The sequence below is a fragment of the Balaenoptera borealis genome (genome assembly GCF_965194805.1).
Source record: "Balaenoptera borealis genome assembly, chromosome: 9".
NCBI lineage: Eukaryota > Metazoa > Chordata > Mammalia > Artiodactyla > Balaenopteridae > Balaenoptera > Balaenoptera borealis.
Window position 1 is genome coordinate 1750419 of NC_138873.1, and position 27938 is coordinate 1778356.

At 51.4% G+C, this 27938-nt stretch overlaps 1 protein-coding gene and 1 long non-coding RNA gene across 2 annotated transcripts in view; both read right to left on the reverse strand.

Moving 5' to 3' along the window:
* Window positions 1-24067, reverse strand: part of KIF25 (kinesin family member 25) — a 44544-nt gene extending 20477 nt beyond the window's left edge. Inside the window, 5 exon segments of the mRNA XM_082406063.1 lie at window positions 1834-1928; window positions 6540-6652; window positions 11448-11536; window positions 13162-13322; window positions 19999-24067. Coding sequence (XP_082262189.1) covers window positions 1834-1928; window positions 6540-6652; window positions 11448-11536; window positions 13162-13322; window positions 19999-20092 — 552 coding nt within the window. The 5' untranslated portion in view covers window positions 20093-24067.
* Window positions 9046-9540, reverse strand: LOC309634873. The gene is made up of 2 exons (XR_014248482.1): window positions 9501-9540; window positions 9046-9369 (listed from the first exon to the last, which is right to left on the reverse strand). It is a non-coding gene; the product is annotated as an uncharacterized lncRNA (long non-coding RNA).
* Window positions 24068-27938: the final 3871 nt, after the last annotated feature.

The following is a 27938-nucleotide window of genomic DNA, read 5'->3' on the forward strand; positions in this document are numbered from 1 at the left end:
ATCCTTTCCGCTCCCAGACTGGAGGAAGGTGGGGGAGGGGAGCTCAGACGCTCACCAGGACCGACGCGCTGACGCAGGTGAGAGGCCCGGGCCCCTGATTGCGGGCTCCTGGCCCTGGACTCTGTCCACCCGCCCGGGTCCCGTCCCGCTCCACCCACCACCCCCGGAGCGCACTTTCCTTCTTCTGTTGCCTGATTATGACACTGCTCCTTTACATCAGGCCAAAATGGAACCCTGAGGACGAACTGCCCAGAACACACCCCCCAAAGGGTTTTACGGATGTCCTCAAATGCCTACGTTTTAACCATAAAGAAAAACAAGTGAAAAATGCTAAGGTTTACAGTGTCTCACCCAAAAGCTCAAGGGACACCATATGAGGAACATGCAAAGCCATAAAAACAAGCCTGAATCCAAAATCTCCCTACGACCGTTTAGAATGGCATCTCACAGTGTGATCACTAGATTTTAAACAACGTCTGAGACGATTCCAAGAGCAGAGTTTAATTTTCCAAACACAGCTTCGATGTTTTCCCTGCCTGTGCACACCCCACAAACAAACAAGAGTCTTCCCCTTGGCCTTTTAGAGTAACTCCCTCTTATCAAAATCCTCAAGCTCTTGACTGCTAGAGATCCTTCCTTTCAGGATGCACCTGGGCTGTGCAGAGCTGTGGGTCTGGACACCGGGGTTGGTCTCCAGAACTCACTTACAGCCTCCGCCTCACGGAGTGGCTCAGACGGAGTAACACGACAGGGGTGCCTGGCTCAGAGCCAGTAATCAATGCAGGTTATTTCCCTTACGTTTAGCTGCTGTATCGTCTATTTTCTTATTTGTATCCAATTCGTTAGGAAGCTTTCAAAGCATCTGGGGCATAAAATTCTTTGGCATCAACTCAGTCATCAAGTTTTCGAGCTAAAAGTCAATTGAATCCAAATCCCACATTTTCCAGAAAGAAATCTGAGGCCAAGCGGAGGTCAGTGAACCACATCCGGAAGGAGAGCCCAGGCCTCTGCTTCCCCTGCAGGTTCTCCCCAGCCCCTGCCTCTCTCAGCGTTTTCTGAGCCTCGGAAACCTCCCTCGCCAAGGTCAGTGGGCCTCAGTCATGCCCTGACCCACGTGCAGCAGGGAAAGTTAGTCTCCACCTTCCCGGGGGGGGGGGGGCGCGGGGGGCGGGGAGGAGCGCTGTGACGTCACAGCAGGAATCGGAGTCCTCCCTTCCCTGCAGGCAGCACTCGGCACCACCTTTGGGGGTGCACATCCTTCTCCTGTGACGGGCCCTGAGTTTGCAGACCTAGAGCGATGATCCCCTCCTAGGGGGGGACGTCGAGTACCAGGGCCCAAAGAAGACGGCCTCCAACGTGTCACCGCGCCTTTGCCGGGCACCTGCACCGGTATGGATAAGTCTCAGCAAAGCCAAGTTGAGTATAAAGACTCAGTCCCCCCAGAATACAGCTAAAACCAACCAATGACTTCTTGCGAGCCAATACAGACAGGTCCATACTGGGTGATGGATTCAGAGAAGTTTGGACATTATTAAAATAAATATGCAGGCACAGACTGAATCACCCTAAATCTCCACATTAAAAAACAGAGCGACCAGATGGTAAAACCAAAGACCCACGATATTTACTATAAAAGTGAGTGACCTGCAGACCCCGAGTGGGTGGGGAGGTGGTGGCTGGACGTGAGATCGGGGTGGACCCACAACAGCAGCAGGTCCCCCCGAGACCCTGACACGGCAGTTCCCATGGGGTGGGATTGGAGCAGCTCCCGTTGGGCAGAGATGGACAATTCGGGCGCCAGGACTACTGCTGTGGATGAAAACCCGCCCATACGCTTCGATCCACAAAATCATAACGATGCTCAACAAAAACCTTCACCGGTGGCCACTGCAGGAAGCCAGGAACCACCTCCTCGTCTGAAAGCTGACCTATAACCGGGGAAGAGTGGAGTGTCATCCCGCCGTCCCTGGGTGACGGTGCTGCGGGAGGACCAGGGCGTGGGGAAAGCAGCTCTTTAAGAGGTTCCAGGAAGAGGTGACGGCACCACATCAGCACGTGTCGCATCCTCGCTGTTGGCGCCACCACCAGAGCCGCCACCTTCCCCCTCGGGATTGAACCCGGTCTGGCCAAGCCTCGGGGTCCACCTGCCACTCCGCCATGCACGGAGGACAGAGGAACACGCTGAGCGGCAGCAAGGACACGTCGTGAGCATCACGCGGACGGTGCGAAACCCCCAGGTCCTGGGCCCCGACTGCTCCACAGACAAACCGTAGGGAAGAGAGGAGAGGGGCGAACCAAAGGCCAAGAAGACTTAAGGACTCAACCTGAAAGCGGGCGAGACTGAACCATGCTGTTTGGGGAGGTGCCCTCGGGCAACAGACCACAAGGATCTGAAACCGGGTGTGTCTGACCAGGTCCACGCGGTGTCCACCCCGTTCCCCAGCAGCCACGCCGGGTCACACACACCCTCCTGCCCGGAACCGGCTCACCCAGCGTCCACTGCCCACGTGGGCCTTCCCACCACAAGCACGAGGCAGCAGACAGGTGCTTCCGCGCTGCGGGACAGCGGCAGGAGCGGGATCCCTCCTGGGGTGGCCATGAGAACAGACACCAAACCGAAGCCATTTGCACCAGGACCTGTGACCACGTAGTGAAGGGCACAGAGCCGGGGGGCCCAGCTGGGTTGTCTGTCTGGGTTTGTAGGCACTTTTCCACATGTCCCGTGAGTGTGGAACCTTCCGGAAGCCTGTTCCTAGTCTGTGCTCTGAATTCCAGCGGGTGATCCATCTGTCGATCTGTCGACTGCTCTGCGTGTCCACTGTCGCCCTGCGCACCTCAGCTCGGAAAGACGGGCAACCTGCCGCTGGGGTTGTTTACATCTTTCTTCCTCTTGTTTGTGAATTTCTGCCTAACGGGCAAATCCGCTTCACTAGTTGGTTCTCGTCTTTGGGAACACGATGTCTGTCACCTTACAGCTGCTACGTGTAGGATGGGCGGCTGGGGCTCTGCCCGGAGCACCCCTGTCACTCATGGCTGGTCCTGCACCTGCATCCCTGTCCTCGTCAGGGCCAGGAAAGTGACACCCACTCCCTACCTCCCCAAATCGACCTCTGCTCACAGCTCCCTGGCTTCAGTTGTAAGGCAAAGACCACACGTATGGTACCGGACACCAAGTGCCAAAGGATGCTAATACACTTCTTATGATGACCTCAGAATAAAGACGCTTGGTGTAGCGCTTATGGCAACCAAGAGGGTTAGTTCCAAGCACATCGCTCATGATACTCATGTATGATACACAACAAGCTTCTTTTTAACTTAACTTATGTAGCAATAGTAAGTAATCCTGTTTTACTGCTAAACTAATGAGAGAACACAAGGGATGATGTTCATTTCCTATTGGAGTTTTTTTTAAGCAGCTGTAAGAATAGATTTATTAATACTTTTGTGTGTTACTAACACATGTTATTATGTAGCTCCTGGTTCCTTCTGCTTTCACAGTGTGGTGGTGACCGAGAGGGGACCCTGGGCAAGGGTTCCTGCACGTCCAGGTGTCCTCCTATACCCTCTGAGATCAGGAACATGGTCGGGGGCAGGTCCGCTCTTGCAGCTCCGTGTGCATATGTGTGTGCGTGGATCACGGTAAGGAGGGCTGAGCAGCGTTCCATTGTGTAGGTAGACAGATACCACGTCATCTTTATCCGGTCCCCTGCTGATGGACACTCAGGCTGCTTCCATGTCTTGACTATTGTAAATGATGTCTCTATGAATATTGGGGTGCAGGTATGTTTTCAAACTAGGTTCTTGTTTTCCCCATACCCAGGAATGGAATTGCTGGATCATATGGTATCTAATATAATATTGTAAGTCAACTATACTTCAATGTTTAGAAAGGTAAGAAGGGAAAATCATTCTCAAAAATAGATGCCGGTAGATTTCCACAGTGGCTGAGAGGGGACAAGACACCAGACAACACCGGGCTCACCCATGGACCGTGGTGTCCACTTGGCCTCAGGCCATCCCCTAAGGCTGAGCAGGGCCTCCTAGAAGCTTCCCGGCTGCAGCTGTGTGCATGTTCCCCTGTTCTTCAAGATCCCCGGGTAAGGAACAGCCACAGATTTCTTCAGAACTGGTATAAAACCTCTTTGCTAATTCCAATTCTGCTACCAACTAGTTATGTGACCTTGAGCAAGTCGTTTATCTTTTTAAAGTCTCGTTGTCTGCCGTCGGTCAAATGTGCTGGTGTGCAGGCTAGTCCTAGAGGGGCCTTACAATTATATGATTCGTTGAGTCTGCGGATCTAAAATTTGGGTTAAATTCTTTCATAAAACAAGAAAATATTAGGAACTTTCACTACAGTAAAGGAAAACACTTCTACAGGCATTACGCAAGAGAAGAGCATTTCCCGAAACAAACTGGTATAAAACACAGCCTACGCCATGTGTACACAGAGCACTGTGCAGAAGACTCGGCCGAAATTTCTGGAAGAATAGCAACGTCCTTCCCTGAACACAGGTGATGAGGGACAGATCCTTTCCGTCAATCTGATTTAAAGATATAAAACAACCAATCAGTAGGAGAAGAAAATGTAAAATATAGAGAATCAGTTTGAAGTAAACTGATGGAAACTGAAACAATTTCTTCCTTAAATCCTTATAATACCTTAAAAAAATCCAAGTCTTTCTCTGCCCACAGTCTGTGAAAGCCATACTTGGTATTATAACAATTTTCAATTCCTCAAAATGGTTCATATTTGAGAAACTAAATCTTGATTCTAGCAAAGCCCCTTTTAGACGTAGAACTTTATAGCAGGAAAGAGCGAAGCTTCAACTGTCCTGGAGAAGTAAAGTGACAAGAGTCACATATTCGGCCCGTGACTCGGGTCTTGTTTCCATGGATATCTCTCTGTCACGGTGCGGATGAGACACGCCAGGGCCCTGGGATGAGCTACGTGGTATACTGGTTTGGTATGATTTCAAATCCACTTGCTGATGGCAAAAGTGAAATTGTTTTCCAGAGTGAAGTTGTTTTGATCCCAGAATGAAGTTGCGTCTAGAAGTGAGGTGTTTTGCTGTAAGGATGAGGTGAGCTGTGTCAGGGTGCTGTCCTATCATCTTGTCACTCATCCAGCGGCCGAGGGGCCCCTGCTGGGGGATTCTTCTCCATAAGAACAGAGGAGACAGCATCTTTGGGGAAGGGACACTTGGGACCATCCGAGTGTGTCCCTTCTGGACAGGCGGCCTTTCGCTGACCCAGCCCCGGAAGACCTTGGGGCAGTAGCTCCTGCCGAGGTGAAGGCTGGATCCAGCCACATGCTCCAGCCATAGCGACTCTGGGTTTGCGGCGTGTGGTTGGTGAGGCCGCCCCTCCCAAGAACCAGCTTCTAGAAAGGCTCACCTCGATCTGCACTTTCTTTCATCCCCCTTGCCTGGAACAATGTGTGATCAATCTGTCCTTTGTTTGTAGTGTGTTACTTCCTTACTGGCTTTTTAAGAGACATTATCCTGTGTGCTATGGGCTTATGAAATTATTTTCATTCCCACAGTGAACCTGGGTTAAGTAAATTATTGGCAAAGACAATCTCAGTCTCTGAGGATAATCTGCCCAGAAACAGAACAAGCTAGAAATGTGCGTTTCATCTTTTTAGTCACTCATGTGGCAAGTACGTTTGGAGAGGCGTCTGTGCCATACCCTTAGCGGAGTCTCCAGGTGGACAGAAGAGACGTCAGCCTGCCTGTACCAGCCTCAAGGTCTGGCGACACAGACAAATTTAACAAAAGAATCGTACGAAATACTATGAAGAACCCCGAAGAAAAATACAGGTATGGTGAGACTGCATGAGAGAGTGTCCTCGTTAGACTGGACTCCAGGAGAGGTCTTGCTGAGCCCGTGATGCTTACTGTGAGGGTGGGCAGGTGAGCCAGGTGGGTGGGGGGGGGGGCGCATCGGGCCAGGGAGGGGCGTGTGCCGAGGCTCTGAGGCAGCACAGGGCTTGTCGCGTTCAAGGCCATCGGAGGGACAATCGAGAATTCGTTCTAGAAAGTTTATGTCTGAGACCCGAATGAGCCATCCCAAAGGCTCTCACACAAGCCAGGAATCTGTTCTTCCACAGTTGATTATCAAACAAGCAGGTGAAAACTAAATGAGAAACGCAAATGGGTAACACTGACGGCAGTCCCTGAGAACTAGGGCAGGACCCGGACTCTCCAGCTGAGATTGATTTTATTCATAGGCTGAATCCAAAACGCTTCAGTGTGGAATTCGATTGCACGTTGAGATGAAGTGCTGTGCTACACGCCCAGTACAAATGCAAACTCTCTTTAGACTTTTGGAAATAAAAACAACGTGGGAGCCAAGAGCTACAGTGTCACAAAGCAGTTCACTTGCGTGCTCAGCAGATTTAATGATATGAAGTCTTTTAACAAACAAGTCAATGAAAGTTAAAAAACAACTTGGATTCTGCTGATTTTCTAAAACATAATCCAAAATGCCCCAATCAAAAGAAATTTTCTTATCATGATGGGTAAAATATTTTTTTAAACCCTCAAACTTCTGAATTTGAAGATTCCGTGGAAATTTGACAGAGACGGGAGGGCCCGTCAGGACGATGAAGATATAACCAAACACAGCAACAGGGATGAGCCTCCACCGAGTGCTGGGGGCAGAGGGGGGAGGGGGGAGGGGGAGGGGGAGGGGTGGGGAAAGGGGACGGGGGAGGGGGAAGGGTGGGGAAAGGGGAAGGGGGGATGGGGAAGGGGTGGGGGGAAGGGGATGGGGAGGGGGGGAAAGGGGGAGGGGAGGGGAAGGGGAGGGGTGGGGGAGGGGAGGGGGAGGGGGATGAGGAGGGGAGTGGGGAAGGGGAGGGGTGGGGAAGGGGTGGGGGAGGGGGAAGGGGGTGGGGGAGGGGGAAGGGGGTGGGGGAAGGGGGAGGGGTGGGGCCGATATCCTCCCACTGAAAGCTCCTCGCATTGACCAGGATGCCCTCAGAGCTTGGAAAATGTAGAAAAGGCAGTAACTTAACCACAGAGACTCAGTGTCTTCACCTCCGGGTGAGGTAGTAAGACAGTCCCCAGGACCCCCTCTAACCCAAACTCCTAATAATGAGGATTAATTGGTCCCCTTCTGCTCACCTCAATAATACTGGTACTGAAGGAAACATACAGGCATAAAATGATAGAAGAAAACGTACTTAAAAACAAGGAATTTTTAAAGCGTTCGTTTTATAAGGAAGTTTACAATCAGCTACAACAATTTTCACGGCTTCCTTGTAAAAAATAAAGCCATCAATCCATTAACTGACACTACTTTAAAAAGAATTGCTGAAGTTTACGATGTGTCACCATAATAAGACTGATTCAGACGACAGGCCTTGTGGACAAGGGCCGGGATTTAGAGTAACCAATACAAGACAAAAACACCATCAAAATGGTCATTGTCTTCTAGGGGGCCTGGGACTTTCACGTTCAATGAAAATGATCAATAGTAACTAAAACGTTAGCATTTCGTATGCTTTCCAAATTCATTTTGTGACCGTCATAATAAAGCTAGAATTAAGTATAAGCCCAACATCTTTTTAAACTTTTATTTATGGAGATTTTCAAATATATACAAAAATGGATGAAGCAGGATAATGAACCCTCACCCAGCATCTTTAACTTTTGGCCAATCTTGTTTTATATATATTCCTACTCAACCCGCCTCCCTGTTGTCTGGCATATTTTTAATTAAATATCAGACAACATATCATTTAATTTCAGTCTGTATATCTAACTGATGGAAACTTTTTTAAAAATATAACCACCAGGCCATTAATCTTACCCTATAAAGTTAAAACCACCCAATACATGTGAATTTTTCCTTGGTTGTCTCCAAAATGTCTTGGCAGTGGCTCCTTCAAGTCAGGTTCAAAGGAGGCCCCACCACGGTGGTCCTAGGCCTCGTAAGCCCCCTGTCCCACAGCACCCTCACTCCCTCACTCCCGCCTACTGAAGTTATTCATCAGTTAGAGGAATCAGGTCATTCGTCCTGCGAAATGTCCCCATTCTGATTTGGCTGATTTTGGATGGACGCTGAGATTGACCAAAGGCAGCAGCCTCAGTTACAGAGGCCGTGGGTGGCCTACGGCACCCACCTCCAGCCCCTAATGACCGTGAGGCTTGCTTCCAGTGAAACCAGAGTGCTTAGGGGGTCCAGAGGGCTCCCCCCACCGTAAAGATCCCGTCAGCCCTAGTGGTCTGACACCTGTTGATGACCATTACCTAGAGTCATTAGGGGTTTCAGATCGTGATTTTCTAATTTTATCATCTACTCTGAGTTTACTCACCAGACTCTCCTAATAAAGAAGAATTTTCCCTCATCAATGCAGGAAAGGCATCACGATGTTTAATTCTTTAGCATTTTTTAGAATAAAGGACTGATGCTCTAGCCCTCTCCCAAGGTGATCCATGAGATTTTAAAATAATAATAACTATGAACTGAAGGTTTTCACAGGAGTCTGTATTTCAGTCTGCTTCAGGCACTTCCTAAGCTCCATTCTTCTATCCGACGTCTGGGGGCGCCCCGCTAAGTGGAATCTGCGTCCTCTGATACGACCCCACTGTCCTGACAGACACTTCACTTCCTGTCTGGCACAGCCCTTCTGGCACCCGAGGACCCGTGCCCACTCAAGGAGTCCCACTGCCCCGTACCTAGAGACCACAGTCTGGGTCCCCACTGCCACTTCTAGGCCTTTTCTAGAGATAAAGATAAGAAACAGGTGGGTTTTAAAGGGAAAACACAATCATGAGTTCATAGTAGAAATGTCTGTTTCAAATTTAAAACTACTAAGGTCATACTTAACTTTTTTAGTTTTATGCTTGTGTTTCTTATGCTACAAATTTTAGGACTCACACGTGCACTGATTGATTTGGGGGCTGGAAAATTAATGAAAGCGAAGTGACTTTCCTCACGCTGAGCTACAAGTGAGGAGCCTTATGGGTTCACGTGGGAAAGTGCACCCAATGCCTCATTAATTTCCCGTCTGATAGAAATCAAGAAACAGAAACAATCTTTTTTTTTTTTTTTTAATTTTTATTTATTTATTTATTTATTTATAGCTGTGTTGGGTCTTCGTTTTGTGCGAGGGCTTTCTCTAGTTGAGGCAAGCGGGGGCCACTCTTCATCACGGTGCGCAGGCCTCTCACTGTCACGGCTTCTCTTGTTGCGGAGCACAGGCTCCAGACGCGCAGGCTCAGCAGTTGTGGCTCACGGGCCCAGTTGCTCCGCGGCATGTGGGATCTTCCCAGACCAGGGCTCGAACCCATGTCCCCTGCATTAGCAGGCAGATTCTCAACCACTGCACCACCAGGGAAGCCCAGAAACAATCTTCATTAACTAAGAAAGCATGAATAAAGGAGGAAATTCTTGTACATTCATTCAACCTCTGAATCACTCTCAGTGGTGGGGATATTTGAACCATCCAATAGAAAGCTTCCAAATACAATGTGTTAGGAAACTTCACTCACATCATCTACTGCGTGGACCACTCCTCCAGACACAGAGCTGAGGGGGTGAAACAACATTTAAAATACACATTACGATGGAACTCTTTCTGAAGTCCCTCTGTTTCTCCAGCATTGGGGTTTATTTCCTGCTTCTTCCCTTCTGTTCCCTGACATCTTCTCGCACCCAGGTCTCGATTTTTCTGTCCTTTTCCTATCTTCATCCTCCTCCCTCCTTTTTACCTTCCCTTGGCATTTCTTCTCTCATACCTCTGCTTTGTTTCGTATTTTTGTATTCCCTAGTTGTGTGATACATGTGTCTATATTTAAATACCTCCCAAATGTACAGCCTGAGGTTAGAAGCTTGGGGGCGACTGAGACAGAAGGAAAGTTATACCAAGGTCTACACCTTCAGGAGCTCAGGTATTTGAAGGCAATCATGAATCCGGAAAGAGGCAACATGTTTCAAAACTAAAAGTAGGGACTTCCCCGGCGGTCCAGCGGTGAAGACTCTGTGCTTCCACTGCAGGGGGCAGGGGTTCGATCCCTGGTTGGGGAACTAAGATCCTGCATGCCAACAGTGCGGCCAAAATAAATAAATAAATAAATAAATAACCTAAAATTAAATGAATGTAAATAATATAGGAGCATAAAAAATAGTTTACGAAGCCTCTTGTGAACCTTTGCGAAGTTGATCAGCCCACGGCAGCGCCGTCTGACAGAGCTTTCTTGGGATGATGGAAACGTACCACGTGAACTGTCCAGCAGTGCACCTGAGATGTGGCCAGTGCAACTGAGAAACTACACATCTAATTTTATTTAACTTTTATTCATCTAAAGTCACAAAACTACATGTGGCAGGAAGCTACTTTATCAGGCAGCACAGAAGTAGATTAATAATGTGACAGGGCACTCTGTAAACACCACTCCAAAAGCATGTTCACGGAGACATCACATTTTAGGACCACTGACTGCTGGATTGCACTGCTGTACTAGACACGTCCTATTGTCAGGACCAGTCAACAAAGGATGCTAAGGACTAAAGTAGCAAAATAGAAGTCTTGAAGGAAAAAATGTTGCATCACCTTCGAAAGATACAAATTGGTTGTTTCACACTATAGGACTGACCAAGCTTTCTAAAGACTTTCTAAAGTCAAGTGTTAAATTATATTATATGAAGATAGGTGTGACTGGGGCTAGGCCCATAGAGAAGAGTGAAATTTGGACAGGGTAAGGGGAGGGCCCTGAGATAACAAAAGCAACATGAGCAAAATTATAGAGGTAGGAACAAGCACTTAGTGGTCAGTGTGAACCCACTGATGGGCCTGACCTGATGGAAGCAGAGGAAACCTGCAGGATGTACGGGACGTGGAACAGGCAGGGGGCCTGGAGTTGGGAGTTGCGATGACAGACCACGGAGTGGAGACGTCCACGGGAGATTTGTTTCATTGGGGAAAGAAGGAAAAGTCAGCAGTATGATTTTCCAGTAAACAAATTTCAGATAACTTTGTGTTATTCGTCAATACCATCGAAAGTTTCTCTAAGTCAGAGAAGTATTAGCCGAATCAGCACTAATGACCTCCCTGCACCTCTGAAGGGTCTCTGGAGGGAATCCAGAGGGATGCCCCCTGCCGCATAGAGGGGAAGGACCAGCAAGTGCCTGGCCCTGCAAATCACTAAAAGAAGCCTGACCCCTCGGCCAGCAGAACCCCTGTGACACCTATCTTTCTTGCTCAGATATTTTGGCCACATTCAGCCACATTCCAGAGGGTCTGCTACTTACTCATTATTAGCAAAGCAGCTCTATCCAGAAAAGAGAACCTCACCCAGAGCACCGGAATATAGGAGGCATGGGAAATTGTTGCCACTTCTATACTTTTTCCCTTAAAACGCACACACACGCGCACGCGCGCGCGCACACACACACACACACACACACACACACACACACACGGTGCAAAAGCAAATTACCTGTTCTGTAAAACCGGGTCATGAGATTCATCATCAAAAGGCAGCAGAGGACGGATCCGACAGTGACCTCTGCTATTGCCTTTCAGCCCCTACAACAAGAAGAAGCTTCCGGGCTTCCCTGGTGGCGCAGCGGTTGAGAATCTGCCTGGTAGTGCAGGGGACACGGGTTCGAGCCCTGGTCTGGGAGGATCCCACATGCCGCGGAGCAGCTGGGCCCGTGAGCCACAACTACTGAGCCTGCGCGTCTGGAGTCTGTGCTCTGCAACAAGAGAGGCTGCGACAGTGAGAGGCCTGTGCACCGCGATGAAGAGTGGCCCCCGCTCGCCGCAACTAGAGAAAACCCTTGCACAGAAACGAAGACCCAACACAGCCAAAAATAAATATAAATAAATAAATAAAATTTAAAAAAAAAAAAAAAGAAGACGCTTCCCCGTGGGCACAGGAGCCGCACTGAACTGATGGACCATTTCCTCAAAGAAGATCTACTGAAAAACGTTTCCCCAAGATGTGAGCACTGGAGTTCCTACGAAGCCTTGACTTGTGAAAAAAAACCCTGTGGAGCAGTGAGTGTCCGTATTATTTTAAGCTTTAACAAAGTTCATCCTTACATTTGTTCATGTGGCACACTTCGGTTGGGTGTATCAAGACGATACCTTTTAACAGCACCCTGGGCTAAATCTCTCAGGCATTTCAGGAGGTTTCTGAGACGTGGTACCTTTGCTCATTATCCGGACCCTCCGAGGGGCTCGTCTCAGCGCTGAGACGTTGCAGAGACGGAAACAAAGAATCAGACCCGGGCTGAACCTCCACCCAGCACAGAGATGAAGCCGCACCTTCCTGCATTCTGAGGACTAGGAAAGCTGCGGCTTATGTCATCTTAGGGGTGAATTCATGTCAAGATCGTGGTGAGTCAGCCACATAGGCGTGGCTCTGCTTCCACCAGGCCGGGCCTGGGCCGCTCTGACGACGAGCAAGTCACCGTCCCCGGGGGATCTGCGACTCACCGCTCCACAGCGCTTCCTGGGGCTGCGCTGGCATCTTCTACCCGCTGCCCTCTGACAGCTCTGGGGCCATACTGCAGGGGCCCCTTCCTCCTCCACAGGCCAGCTTGTCGGAAACCGCTCGGCGCCCTCCAGAAACCACACTCCCCGCTCCCCGCACGGGCCCTCACTGCTCTGGGCCGCGTCCACCATCGTCCTGAAACGCCTACAATCTACCCAGCCTGTTTGTGCCCTTCCTGAAGCATGGTATCCGGGATGAGAAGCACGTCTCTAGCTGCGGGTAACGGCGAGGAGCAGGAGACTTCCCCCCTCTCCGGCACTCACACATTCTTCCGTCCACGCAGCTGGGCAAGCCACTAGCTCGCTCGGCAGCCACGGCCGTGAAGGACCAGTGCCCGGCAGGGTCGCCACGGACACCCTACGCCCTTGGTGCCCAGGGAACTCTGGACCCACCCAAGGGAGCCGTCAGCTCCTGCCCCGTCCCTCAGGCTATGGAGACGGTCCCGGGAAAGCAGGAGGAAGAGCAGGAGGAAGGCAGACCCGCCAGAAGCCTAGCCCTGCCCCAAGCCAGAATCCCAGGTGTGTAGCGGGAAGCCTGCGCCGACTCACAGGACAGAAGGGACTTAGGCAAAGGAGGGGGAGGGACCAGGCAAGGGAAACTGGGACAAAGTGGATGGATGGGTGACGTCCGGTGACCTGGGAGGTTATTGCACCTGTGGAGTGACGGGTGCCACCTCCCAGGAGGGGACGGCCGCCTTCACGCCATCTGCGCCTGGGCGGCCAGATGCCGGTGGGAGAAGCCTGGAGGGCGAGGGACAGCGACCCCAGAGGGGCTTGTCATCCGGGCTTTGGCCGCAGTTGGCGAGAGGGTCCACTGGCGACGACAGCGCAGATGGTGGTGATGATGTCGGTCCCAACATGTTCATTTCTACTTAAAAACTGACTGCAGCTCAAGCAGTGCCACCGTTGCTGGCGGGACCGCAGTCTCTCTCCTGCACCTGTGCACTGGGCATTTTGGGGACAAGTCAGTAGAGGCTGCCGCTCTAACCTGTGGAACTATTTTGATAGTCAACATATTTGCTATCTATTCCTTTCAAACTTGTATCTTCAAACATAATCAACCTGCCTTTTTATTTCCATCAAGTCACATGTAATTAGGACCCAAAGAATCAGGGGCAGAGCCCAGAGGATGTCCCTAGGAGCCTCGCCCTGCTGTCACCTGTGCCTGGATCGCTGGCCGGGTGGACGGGGGCTCCTTGCGGGAAGGAGCTCTAACCCTGAGTTAGAGCAGCTCCCGGACGGGTCCCCAGCCCCCTTCCACCACCCCCTGCACCCAGTGCACCCTCGGCACCCAGGCCACTTGAAATGCAACGTGTCAGCCTCGTAGCAGGACACGCGTCTCAGGACGGTGGCCCGTGGACGCTGACCCCATCCTCACAACCCACCCCACGGTGTGGACTGGGGGGGCATGCGGAGGATTCCTGGGGCGCCACCAGGTGGGGGCGGTTACACCTGCGGGCGTGAGGTCCAGGGGTTTCAGGTCACGATGCATCCTGGGTGAGCAGGGCGGGGTTCTCAGGGAGAAGGCAGAGCAGATTCCACAGAACCAGAGCCCTCGCACATGCCCAGGGGGACCTCGCACAGAGGGCCCGCATCAGCCGCAGGGCAAGGTCGTGAAGGCCCCCCTGAGATCAGCCCAGAGGGAAGGAGCATTGCTCTCGGTGGGGCGTGGGGAGAGCAGGAGGGCGGGGGGCGCTTCCCAAGCCGGGGAGGCCGGGGCTCAGTCCTGCCTGTGAGCTGGGCTGGCGCTCGGGGCTGAAGGAGCCGGGCGCCCACGCCCCAGGCAGGCTGGCTGGCGGACCTGCGGGGCCCCTGTCCTTGGTCAGGGTCCCCGTCCTACGTAGGTAGCAGAGCCGTGCGGCGGAGCTGTGCTGCCGGACGCTGTCTCAGGAAGACATTCCCAATGCTCACCCCGGTAACTCCTGCAAAGCCCCCGAGAAGAGGAGTGAAGCTCCTGTGTGTCTTGTCTCAGCTTCTACAAAACAAGAACGTGCACGACTAATACAATGCCTATGATTACTAATCATCACAGCATAACCACAAAGCTTCTGTAAAATAAGGACACAGCCTTGACACAATCAGACATGAATTGATCATGAACTAAATCTGTTCAAAGCCGACATCCTCAATCACAGACACACCCACTGTTGCCGGCCGAGGGTGTCGGTGACGTACATGCCTGGGCTCACTTCAGACGTTCGGAGCCAGGAGATCCGGGCTTTGCACTTTGCAAAGCAGCACATGTGATTTTACTACTTACATAGTTGGAGTATTTAAGAAGATCAGGTCTGTCTCCTGTGTCCATAGGAAGCAAAGCTCATCCCATGGTGAAAAGCTCGCCTAGGACGTTTTTCCTCCTGCTGTTTACTTCCTGCGACGCCCGCCCTCCCCTCCTGGGAACAAAGCTCTAATCTACTATCCAGACCACCCCCTGGAAGCCAACCGATCCCAAGCCATGGGGAGAACAATGCACGCCAGGGATATAAATGTGCACAATGGAATTCCAGGCACATGAACACTACAGTTTCCAGAGACCTTTGGGAACAATGCAACAATGCAACAAAATAGTATCCTACACGTAAGGTACTCTTTCTTCTTCCTGAAATTACTTGAAGGATTTTTGGCTTGAGGACAGGTCCATGGAATGAAAGAACAGAGATACTACTGTTTAATATCACTCAACTCATGAAACCTTAACTGAACTTAAATAGATGTTCTTTGTCTCTTTTGTTAAGTCTTTTCTTGCTATAAAATGGAGATCACTTTAGTATGTTTGGGAAACATTTTCATAAAACATCAAAATTAAATTGAATTAAAGTATTTTTACTATACGGAATGCAGATAAAGTTATATACTTTATTCAGTGATGGATTAATTTTAGCCAGGTGGAAGAGAATGAAGAATTAGTTCTATATAAACCCATTCTAAACATACTAAAGCAGTTCATGCGGGGTAGGGGTGGGAACCCAGAACAAATCACCCCTAAGGGCAAATTAATCCTGTTTACAGATGGTGTTTCTGTTGTTGTAATAATTTTTTTTTTTCCTTCTAATCTTTACCCTGGTCACATTGTTTGTAACAAAAGGTGAAAAATGCTCTTAAAAGCATCCGCCTTGGAGATCTGCCAGCGGATTGTGTGGATAGTTTTCCAGCTTCTTCCAGAAGGCACGGTGGTTTAAAAGGAGTTGCTTTCTTTGATGACCCGCTGTATTAATGCCACTTAATCAGACACATACAAACCAGTGTTCTACCATTTGACATCGAAATGAAAATGAGAGCAACTGCGATGTATGAAATTCAATGACCAGGTAAATGCAGCAATTCCTCTCATGGCCAAGATGCATTTTCCTTCCTATTTTTGCTCAGGACCCCAATCGTGTTTTGAGGCTTAGCCTTCTATGTAGTTTTAGAAAGAACTCCCAAAGTGAACTCCATCTACAATTGATTGTAAAAGTGGTAACAATTTTATAATTTAATAAACAAGGCCAGATCAGTCACTTGGAATGGAAAATCTATATCTAATACGCGGAGGGGCTTTACTTCCTAAAATTAAGGTTTCTTTTAATTCCATAAGAGTAGATCTACTGTGATGAACCATAATGGAAAAGAATATTTTAAAAGAAGAATGTACATATATGTATAACTGAATCACTTTTCTGTACAGCAGAAATTAACACAGCATTGTAAATCAACTATACTCCAATAAAAATAAATACAGAGTAGATGTATTTTGACAGGCGTGACTTACACAATTCACCAGAAAATAATCACTCTCACTGCTGAACAGCAGCATTCATGGTGTAAATGAAGACTGACTTCCGGGGAAATTCTTCCTACCTGGGCAACGCAACAGAGCTGGGTCAAGGCCGAGCGCGCGTCTCCACCGACGCCCCCGCCGCCCGTGGAGAATGCGCATCTGTGCGCCCTCACTGCTGTTCTTTCCAGTCATTTCTTGGTACCGTTGCCCAGAAAAAAGCAAAAGGTGATTTAGAGCCTTGGAACTGAAGCAGGTGCCTTTCCTCTGAGGGAAGAACACGTCTTGATTGCCCGCTGGGCCCCAATCTGCCCACAAGGCGCCACTGCCACCCAGGCCGCGGGCAACCTCAGCGGCCGCGGGGCACTGGCCACCAAAGCAACCCCGCGTGTGACCTGGGCTGGCCCCGCAGGGCCAAGGTCAGAGCCGCATCCGGGGGCTGGGCCTGAAGGCCCCGGGCAGGGCCTGGTGCACGGGGAGCAGCACTTGGAAAGGCCCCGGAGGTGGGAGAGGCCAGCGGCTGGAAGGACAGCCTGAGAGGCCCAGAGGCTCCCACGGCCTTGCTGGCGGGGGTGGGGGGGGGAGGGCAGTGACACACCTGAGGATTTAAGGATGGTGCCGAGCCAGCGGAAGACTTCTAGCCCAGGTCCATGTTCAAAAAGATCACTCCAGGTGCTTTGTGGGGAGGACGGGAGGGAAGGGGCAGACCGCTCAGACTACGGACAGAGGTCCATGGTGGCCTGGACGTCAGACTGTCACAGTGGGGACAGATCGATGGATCAAGCCCTCGGGATGGGACAGGAACGACGCTCTGGCCTGAGCCGCTGGTGGGGAGACGCCACGAGGTACTGGGGCAAAGGTCATGAGCTTGGGATTTTGCTTCATTTTGTTTGGTTCCCACTCTATTTATTTAGGTGTTTATGCTCTCACACTACATCCTTATAAGCCAGTGAACATTGCAAACAGTTTCTCCCCCAGAACTGCAAGCACATGTTCCCATACAGTGACAACACCTGGTTAAACTACCAATACCACCCACCCTCATGTCATCACCTGCATAATAAGACAGAGTTACCATGTACCCAGCCCTGAGATGCACACCTCAAAAGCCATATGAGATAAAGGATACGCGCTCACTTCGTAAGCGGGAACCCACTTCTCATCTTCGGGAGGGGCAGAGGGCAGAGGCATCTGGGTGGTGACGGCAGGGGGAGGGATGCCATGTGACACTGTCCATGGGGGGCAGGCGGGGGACACGGAAAATAATGCCAGCCGCAGGGGGAGGCCAGGACAGAGGGCCCAAGGCACATGCTTGGAACAGTGGACTTGCAATCGTGAAGGTGGAGCCAAGACCGAGCTAGGACGGGGACCAGACGCTGACCCCTGCGCCAGAAGCCCCTGCCAAGGGACGGGTCTCAGCGGCTGAGCAGCCGGGGTTACAGGGTGGGAGGCTGGTTCCCGCAGGAAGGGCATGCCCACCCCAGTGCTCCAGGGACGCAAGCTGACACAGGTGTCCTGACCTTGGAGAGGCAGGAAGCCCGACTATGCAACAGGAGGCCAGCGTCTCTGCCAGGACGAGGGGATACTCGGCAGTGGCTGGGTGAGCAGAGACGGGAGAAGAGCGGAGAAGATTTCGGATGCTTCTCATGGAGGGCGCACACCAGGGAGGCAGGAATCAGGCTGGATGAATACAAACACCGTCACTCGGGCAAAGGGTCCTGGACTTACTTTAGGCAAGTGTGAAACTGAAAACAGGAGTATTAGTCCCGGGCAGGAAGAGCCGCCCTGGGGAGGTCGGTGGGCAGGAAGGGCTGCAGTAACCAGCGACATTAGCTTAGGGTCAGGACAACAGCTGTCCCTGGGCTGCACGGTTGGGGGTGAAAATGAGAACACCATTTCGTGGCAGAGTCCTTATTGCTGGACACGCCATCCACACACACACCGTCTGCTCCCACTGTGGTTCGGAGGGGCTGAGGCAACGGTGTTGGATGTTGGGAGGGTGCAGGGGGTGTGGGCCACAAACATGAAGACATTCTGTTATTTAATTATCAAAAAAGAATATAGGGGCTTACAATACAAATGCCCCAAATGTTGCAGACTTCACCTGGCATTCTATAGCTAATGGTCTTAAACGTAAAACAAACATTTTTCTTGGTCTCAGTGATGCTTGGAAAAATGGTTGGCATTTCACAGCTACCCCCCACTGGTAGCACATCACAGACAGGTCTGAATAGATCTACTCTGTCTGCGCTAACCTTGCAGACAGACGTGAAAACCCCAGAACACGGGCTGGAAGTTTGAGGGGTCAGCAGCTACAGCCACAAGGGATTCTGGGTGGAGTGACCAGCGCTGGCAGGTGGCCTGGGTCCGGGACGCCGGCCTCACTGGCTGTAAAGCGCCGTAGGGGTGTGATTTCAGGGTGTCACCTCCCGGCAGCTCAGGTCCCGGCTGGTGGCTGAGACGGGTCATGGCATAAATGTGCCCGAAGTGCCAGAAAATCACGAGCTTAAAAATGAGCTAATAAATTAATATGTACTTAATTTAAGAGGTAGTAGGAACAGCCCTAAATTAATAGGCAAATTTAGTGCACCGATTCTTGTCGCTGAAACTCGACAGGGCGATTTGAGGGGGGCGAGGAGTCTGAAGGCCGCCTCCACCAGGAGGGCCTCAGGAGATGCCCCAGGGGCCGAGTTTAGAGAGGAGGAGCCCCACGGCGTGAGTCACCTAACGGCGGCGCGTTCCTCTTCTATTGCCGCTGCAATAAAGCGCCACGACCTGGGAGGCTGAAACAGCAGACAGACGTGTTTTCTCTCCGTCCCGGGGGCCAGACAGCCAAGATCCAGGTGTGGGTGCAGCCGCACCCCCTCTGAGGCTCGGGGGTCCTTCCCGCTTCTGCCGCCCCTGGGGTCACCGACGCCACCACTGCGTGTGTTGTGTCAGCCCCCGTCTTGGGTCAGCGTCTTCAAACACCTCCCGGCTTCATCTTCACGCTGCCGGCTGCCTCTGTCTTATAAGGACACTTGGGAAGGCACTGAGGGCCCACCTGGATAACCCAGGATCAGCTCCCACCTCAAATTCAATCGCGTCTGCAGAGACCCTTTTCCCAGAGAAGGTCACATCCACAGCGTTCAAAATTGGGACCTGATATCTTTGGGGGTCACTTTTCAGCTGACCAGAGGCAGCAACAGCAAATCGTGTACAAATAAAACGAGTCAATATCCACCAAACGTTCCTCATCTGTGTCCCCTTGTTTTTCAAAGTGAAGAACTAACCTGCAAGGGAAGGTGGGCAGAGGTGTCTTTGAGGCCTCCCCCCAACCTGTTTCTCCTTTTGGTGAGGTAGCCAGATGACATGGGCAGAATCATGCAGAGGTTTATCTTTAGGGGGGAAGGGAGAGTTCCACAGTTGATTGCAGTGGTGGGGATGCAACCTCAAACTTACTAAACACCGAACCGTACGCTTAACCTGAGTGAATATCTGGTACCTAAGTTATTCCTCAATAAAGTTGTTTTGAAAAGCACAAGTACCTCATTAATTTATTACTCACTAAATACTTGTGAGCACAGAGATAATAGGAACTTAGAACTTAAGCTGGCTCAGTATAAGAAGATACTTTAAACTTCGACTAAAGGGTCCTCACTGGGTGGGGAAAAGGAAAAGTACAAGAGCACCTCAATTGCTTTCTTCTGCAGAGACTGAAAACAAACTTGGGCGCTGGACATAGTTCAGCTCAAACCCAAGACATGTAAAAATACTACCTCCGCCAATTTCAGATGAAGAAAGGCATTTTCAGTTTCCAGTTCAACTATTCTCTCTTCTTTGGCCTGCATCCAAGGATCCAGAAAGGAAAATGATCAACGTCAGTGAAATTCACCAGCAGTCACTTCCATCCTCACAAGGAAGACTTACGTCCAAGGATGCAAGCACACAGCCAGCAAAGAACGAGGGAGGAGGTGGGCTGGAGGGGCACCTCGGACCCTGACGGGCGCCCAGGCCCTGTGTCCACGTCTCCTGGCCCCAGGTGTGGGCCCCAGACCAGCAGCTCCTGGGACTTGCTAGAAACCCAGAATCCTGGACCCTCCCACCCCAAATGGACCCGAGTCTGCATTTCAGTAAGTTCTCCAGGTGACCGTTGTGCACATGTAAGTTTGAAAGGCACGTTCCGAGGACCCTGCTCACCAAAACCCACCATTTCTTTCCTTTTTTTCACGTATTCAAAATACACTTGTTAGAAATCTATCAGGTGCCAGGCGCTTGTCCAGGTGCTGTGGAGTCTGCAGCCCCGTGGAGAAACAGAGGCACACGTGGATGGAACAGACAAGCGGGGACAGAGGCGGCTCCGCCAGAATGGAAACAGGGTGATGTGAGCGCGGACAGGCGGCCCGCTGAGAGGGAGGGGGGCTGAGGGAAGCCCGCACAAAGGCCCTGCAGCGGGAGTGAGCTTAGCAAGCCAAGGAGCAGAGAAGATCAGCCAGCCTGAGGCGCAGCGGGCGGGCAAGGAAGAAGGCACCGCGGGGCTTTCGGCAGAGGCGGTTGAGTATTAGCCGCGTACAGTGATGCTGAGAAAGGCAGCACCTGGAGGCCTTAGGGGAGAGGAAAGCGCCAGTTCCCAGGAAGGCAGGCTCGGGTGTGGTCTCTCCTGCTGGGAAGCCCTTCTCCCCCAGGCTGCTGACACGCAGCTCACAGAGAACTGGGGTCACTTCAGGACACTCTCTCTGTGACTGGTTGGAAAACCAGAAACCTCGGAGCCATCTAGGTTTCTGTTATCACGTTCAGTCAATTTTACCTCTTAAAAAATAATCCCTCGAATATTTCCCTGGGAGTCCACTTAATTCTAAGATCCCAACACCTCCTACCTGTACAGGTGCAGTGGTCAGTGCCCGCCCCCGACCACAGCTTCACTGAGCGACAATCCACTCTCACGCCATTCGCCGTGCTGAGTGGATAATTCAGGTGCTTTAGGTATATTCAGGGCTGTGCAACCATCACCAAAACTAATTTTAGAATATCCTCATCACCCCCAAAAGAAACCCACACCCCTTCACCATCACCCCTAACATCCAACCCTGGGAAACCACTAGTCTACTTTCTGTCCCTACAGATCTGCTAATTCTGGACATTTTACATAAATGGAATCCCACGATATGTGGTCCTCGGTGACTGGCTTCTTTCACTTAGCACCATGTTTTTAAGGCATAACCGCGTTGCAGCATGCATCGGTATTCCATTTCTTTTTATTGCCTGATGATATTCCATTATATGGAGAGGCCACACTTTATCCACTCATCAGCTGAAGGACATTTGGGTTGCTTCCTCTCTTTGGCTAATATGAACAGTGCTCTGACATTTCCGCACAAGCTTTTGTGTGGACATACTTTCCTTTTGCTTGAGTACACACCTAGGATTGGAATTGCGTACAGTTACTATGTTTAGCATTTGGAGGAAATGCCAGGCTGTGTTCATTTTACGTCCCCACCAGCAGTGTGTGAGAACTCTGATTCCTCCGCCCCTTGCCAGCTCACCCTCTGTGGTTCTGACAACTGCCCTCCTAGGGGGTGTGAAGTAGTACCTCACGGTGGTTTGATCTGCATTTCCCTGGTGGCTGGTGATACCGAGCATCATTTCAGGGTACAAACCTTGCCCTTCTTTGGTTACATTTCTTCCAAAGTATTTGGTTACATTTCTTCCAAAGTATTTGGTTATCTTTGATGATACTGCTGATTGCTATGGAATAGAAGTACAATTGATTTTTGCGTATTGATTGTGTATCCCTCAGCCTTGCTGACCTTACTTATTAGTGCTAATAGTTTTTTTTTTTGTTTTTTTTGGGGGGGCGGGGATGGATTCCTTAGGATTTTCTATATGTGAGATCATGTCATCTACAAACAGAAACAGTCTTACTTCTTCTTTTCTGATATAGATGGCTTTTCCCCCCATCATCTTGCCTAATGCCCTGATTAGCACCGCCAGGATGATGTTAAACAGAAGCGGGGAGGACGAACACGTTTCTCTTGCCCCTTTCTCCATTAAGGACGATGTTCACTGTTTGTTTTCCTTGATGCCCTTTATCAGGTTGAGGAATTCCTTTCTATTCCTAGTCGTTGAGTACTTTGGTCATGAAGGGGAGTTGAATGTTGTCAAATGCTTTTTCTGGGTCTATTGAAATGATCATGGGGGTTTTGTCCTTTATTCTATTGATATGGTCTATTACATTAACTGATTTTTGTTACTAGATCAACTTTGCCTTTCTGGGATAAATTCCTCATGGTCATGATGTATAATCCTTTACATGTATTGCTGGATTCAGTTTGCCAATATTTCTTTGAAGTTTTTTGCATCTATATTCATTAAGAAATATCGTTCTGTAGATTTCTTGAAATGTTTTTGTGTGGTTTTGGTATCAGGGTAATTCTGGCCTCATGGAATGGGAAGTGTTCCTTCCTCTTCTATTTTTTGGAAGTTTGTGAAGGGCTGGTGTTAATTCCTTTTTAAATGTTTGGTAGAATTCCTCAGTGAAGCTGTCTGGGTCTGGGCTTTACTTCGTGAGAGATTTTTGATTATTAATTTCTTTTCTTTTAAATTTATTTTATTTATTTATTTTTTGGCTGCGTTGGGTCCTCGTTGCTGCGCGTGGGCTTTCTCTAGTTGCGGTGAGCGGGGGCTACTCTTCGGTGCGGTGCGTAGGTCTCTCATTGCGGTGGCTTCTCTTGTTGTGGAGCATGGGCTCTAGGCGCAGGGGCTTCAGTAGTTGTGGCACATGGGCTCAGTAGTTGTGGCTCGTGGGCTCAGTAGTTGTGGCTCACGGGCTTAGTTGCTCCGTGGCATGTGGGATCTTCCTGGACCAGGGCTTGAACCCATGTCCCCAGCATTGGCAGGCAGATTCTTAACCACTGTGCCACCAGGGAAGCCCCTGATTACTAATTTCTTTACTGCTTCCAGTTCTGTTCACATTTTCTAGTTCTTCCTGAATCAGCTTTGGTAGTTTTGTCTTTAAGGCATTTGACTATTTCATCCAGGTTGTGTAATTAGTCAGCAATGTTGTTCAGAGTGTTTTCTTACAATCCTTTTTATCTCTGCAGGGTTGGCAGTCATGCCCTCTCTTTTAGTCTTGATTTTACTAATTTGAGTCTTCTCTCTTTTTAGTCTGTCAAGCTAAAGGTTTGTCAATTTTGCTGATCTTTTCAAAGAGCCAACTTTTGGTTTCGTTGATCTTCTCTATAGTTTTCCTGTTCTCTCTTTCATTTATTTCTGCTCTCATCATCATTTCCGTCCTACTGCTAGCTTTGGGTTTCATTTTCTTGGCTTTATCCAGTGTCTTGAGGTGGAAGGTTAGGTTGTTGACATGAGACCTACCTTCTTTTCTAAAATATAGGTGTTTACATCTATAAATTTCCTTTTAAGCACTGCTTTGGCTGCATCCCATAAATTTTGGTGTGTGGAACCTTAATTTTCATTCATCTCAAAATATTTCCTAACCTCTTTTTTGATTTCTTCTTTAATCTCTTGGTTATTTAGAAGTGTCTTATTTAATTTTTACATATTTGTGAATTTATCAATTCCTTGTCATTAACTCCTAACTTCCCTCTACTGCAGTAAGAGAACATTCTTTGTACGATTTCTGTCCTTTTTCATTTCTTCAGGCTCGGCTATGGCCTCGCCTGTTGTCTACCCCGAGCCCACCCTGCTCCCCACCCAGCCTCATTCACTCGCCCCCGCGGGGTTGGGGGGCGCGGTTCCTTCCTCACCCACCTCCCCAGGACTCAGCTCCACCAGCTCTGCAGGTGACGCTCCCTGACGGCTCAGGCGAGGCCTCCCCGGGCCGCACCAGAACCGCTGACCACACGGAGTGTCTCCCCTGGGCGGCGTTTATCTGTTCCTCTCAGGGCGGGGGTTAGACAGCTGTTGTTGCTTGACTGCCTACATTTAGCACAGTATTTAGAACACATTCAGTAAAGTGGGGGGGGGGGGGAGACGTCCCTGGTGCGAGGGCAGAGGAGGCCCGGGAGGGGGAGGCCCGGGTCGAGGTGGGAGGGGGAGGCCCGGAGGGCGTAGAAGGGGAGAAGTAGGGGTGGGGCGTGCGGCCCAGCCGCCCACCGCCCAGCACAGAGCGGGAGGCGGGAGCTCAGGTGGGCGGGGCGGGGCCTGGGCTGCAGGTGGCCCGGGGCCCCCTCCCCCCTCCCCCCTCACCTGTCGCTGACCTGCAGCTGCCTCGCCCTCAGCTCCCAGAAGACCCCCCACCGCCCGCCCCGCCCTAGCCTGAGGGCCCCGCATGGTTGCCAAGGCGACGCGGGGGTGGTGAGTGGGGGCCGGGGCGGGGCGTGGGTGCCAGCGGCGGGGCGGGGGGGGGGGGAAGGGGACCCCGGGGGAGGGATCGGAGGTAAATTTGCAAACCTGAGGACCAGCTGGCCAAAGCACCCGAAGGAAAAGACACAAAGGAAGCAGAGCGCCGGGCGAGGGGGGACAGGCCCCCAGCAGAGGCCCCCGGGCGAGGGGGCGGCCCAGCAGAGCATCTGTCAGCACACCCGCGAAGGGACAGGGGGACAGGGGACGGTGTGGGTGTGGCCCCTCCCAGCGGCCCCCTGCGGAGCCTGGCGGAGGACCGAGGGGCAGGACCCCCTCCACCCCAGACCCTAAGAGCTGGGGTGGCGGCTCACCCTGCAGGGAGCCCGGGTCCTCTGGGGGGTGAAGGTCAGCGCAGCCCCCTGCCTGGCCTGCCCCTCCTCCACCCAGCAGGGGAGGTGGCGGGTCCGGCCCAAGGCCAAGTCCAGGGGTCTCGGCTTAGGGGGCGCCGGCCATCCAGGTTTCCCTTTGTCTCACTGGGGCTCCTTCTCCGTCTTCTCAGCCACTCTCCAGCCTACAAGTGCCACCTGTATCCTGAGGACGTCCACGTCTGTGTCCAGCTTGCCCTCTCCCTTGCATCATAGCGCCCCAGGGGGTGTCCACACAGATTCCCCGCCCGGCCCCCTGCAGCCCCAGGCCCCTGCTCACTCGGACCCCAGCCTCGGACCCGGTCTTCTCGTGGTCTCTCAGCCACATCCCATCTGTCGACAGACCCCACTGGACGCACACAGGGATGGCCCCTTCACCACCCCATCCCTGCAAAGCCACCTTTGTCCATGGCCTGATTGTTACAATAGCCGTCTGTGGTCTATTCTCGATGGGGTGCATTTAAAAGTCTAAGGTCACTTCCTCCCAGCAGCCTCTCATTCTTCTGGCATAAAACCCAAAGCAGCCTGGGGGGCCTGGGCAGCTGCTCCTTCCCTGCCCACCCCCAACTCTGCCCACGCCCCCCCAGCGCTCTCCGCCCACAGTTCTCTCCAGACAGTCCCAAGGCTCCCTCCCACCCTCTGTCTGGTCGGACCATCCCACCTGAGACTCCCTAGCCGCTCTTATCCTGCTGCCCTGTTCTCAGGGCTGATGGCCTCTGGCAGAGGAGTTGCAGAGCTACTTGGTCGTTGCAGCTCCAGAGGACGGGGGCCGATGACTCCCCAGACGCTACAGTAGTGTTGGCATGTAACAGGAGCTCGGTTCGGTTAGTTATTCCGTGGAATAACTGGATCAAACCTAGAGGCAGCAGGGGACGGAGAGGACCTGCCAACAAGCTACGTGCTCATCCGCCACAGAAGAGGGTTAATCAGAAGAGGCTGCCTTGAGAAGATAAATACCCCGAGAACGGTATAGGGTTGGGTGTAACTGCAGCAGATGTGCTGGGGGGGTGCACTCCGGGGGCTGGCAAGGCCGCTGCGGACCGCCTGCTGGCACTGCCTCGTGAGATGCAGTGTGGGCACAGGTGTGATGTGCACGTGTATGACCCACGTGTGTGTGCTGTGCACGTGTGAGACAGCAGTCGTGCTCCTAGACACCTCCCCTGGGTGCCTCGGGGACACCTGCGAAGACGCCGCACGGGTTTTGGCAGCAGGGCATTGCAGGGAACCTAGAAGCCCGTCACTGGGTGTGAGGCCACATGTGGCCACCGTGCACTGCCTGCGCCTCTGGCCTAGAGAGAAAGGACAGCCTGGAAGGTCACACACAAGGGCATGGACTGTGGAGGGAAGTGGTGGCCGACACCATCTCTGCCACTCACACCCGCAGCACTGCACGTGCTGCCCCCCACAGTAAGCACCCCCGGCGGCCCTGTCTGGAGTGGGGCGCTGCGAGGGGAAGCCCTGTGTGAGCAGGTACTTACGTGCCGTGGACAGAGCGGTATCTTGTGCATTTTAGGTCCAAAACGAAAAGGAAAAAAATGCTTGCTTTTCCCTTTAGGTAGAAGGACGGGGGCGTGGGGAAGACTGCAGAGGAGCTGTGACTTGCTTTGTAAGCCTCTCTGCACGTTGATTTTTTTTTTTTTAATAATATAAGCACTGGCTTATTTTTTTTAACAGTTAACATTTTATTTATTTATTTATTTATTTATTTATTTATTTATGGCTGTGTTGGGTCTTCGTTTCTGCGCGAGGGCTCCCTCCAGTTGCGGCAAGCGGGGGCCACTCTTCATCACGGTGCGCGGGTCTCTCACCATCGCGGCCTCTCTTGTTGCGGAGCACAGGCTCCAGACGCGCAAGGTCAGCAATTGTGGCTCCGCGGCCTGTGGGATCCTCCCAGACCAGGGCTCGAACCCGTGTGCCCTGCACTGGCAGGCAGACTCCCAACCACTGCGCCACCAGGGAAGCCCTGCACGTTGATTTTTATAAATGGCATGCATGCATTTCTTAAACAGCATTAAACCAAAAAAAAGCAGAAACATGTCACTTAGAACCTGGTAAACATTTTTTCAACAGGTATGTAATTGCAAGCTTATCTCATTTTTCTAGCGAGAAAAAAACTGATGCCCGGGAAGATGAGAAATGAAATTTGACCTCTTATGATGGCATCTGTGTATCTCTAAAAGTTTGCAAGTGACTAGAATTAGGTTTGTCAAGATGGCATGCAACCCGTGCAAAGACTGACAGCCCGTGACAGCTGGGGTCTTGGGCTCCCGAACGCCCACTCCACGCACTGAGTCTGCGGACTCCACCCGTGTTTCCATGCTCCGGGTCACCTCTGCCTCTGCACTGCTTGTTCTTCGCAGAGTTTACAGAACGACTCGCAGGGATTCCCGGGAAGCCAGAGGTCCCGGCACCGTCTGCCCTCAGCCCCGCCGCAGGCCCTGGCCCTGCGCCTGCCCCGGTGTTCCCCGCAGCCGCCGGAGGCTGTGCTCCCAGAGGACGAATCCCAGTGCCAGCAGGAAAATGTTTGTCCCTTGTCCTGGGTCTTCAGTTTGGGGCAGGAGAGAGCATTCAGGTGAGAGGTAGGAAGGAGAAGTCTCTGGAAAATCCCTCCAGTCTCTGAGCAGAGTCTCAAATGGTAGGTGGGATTTTGGTACAGTGATATGCCAGGAGTAACTTTATTCCGCCGGGGAGGAGACAATACCGAGTTCTGTACAAATTTTATTTTATTTTATTTTTTGGCCGTGAGGCATGCAGGATCTTATTTTCCTGACGAGGGATCAAACCCACCCCCCCTGCAGTGCGAGCACGGTGTCCTAACCGCTGGACCGCCAGGGAAGTCGCTGTGCAAATTTTAAATTGTCACCTTCAAAGGAGTAATAAGCCTTGAGAGTATATATTAATTTCTGGCAGATAAATTGTCATTGTTTTTCATATTTAAGAGCTTCCGAAGTCTGTGCCAGTTGTTGCC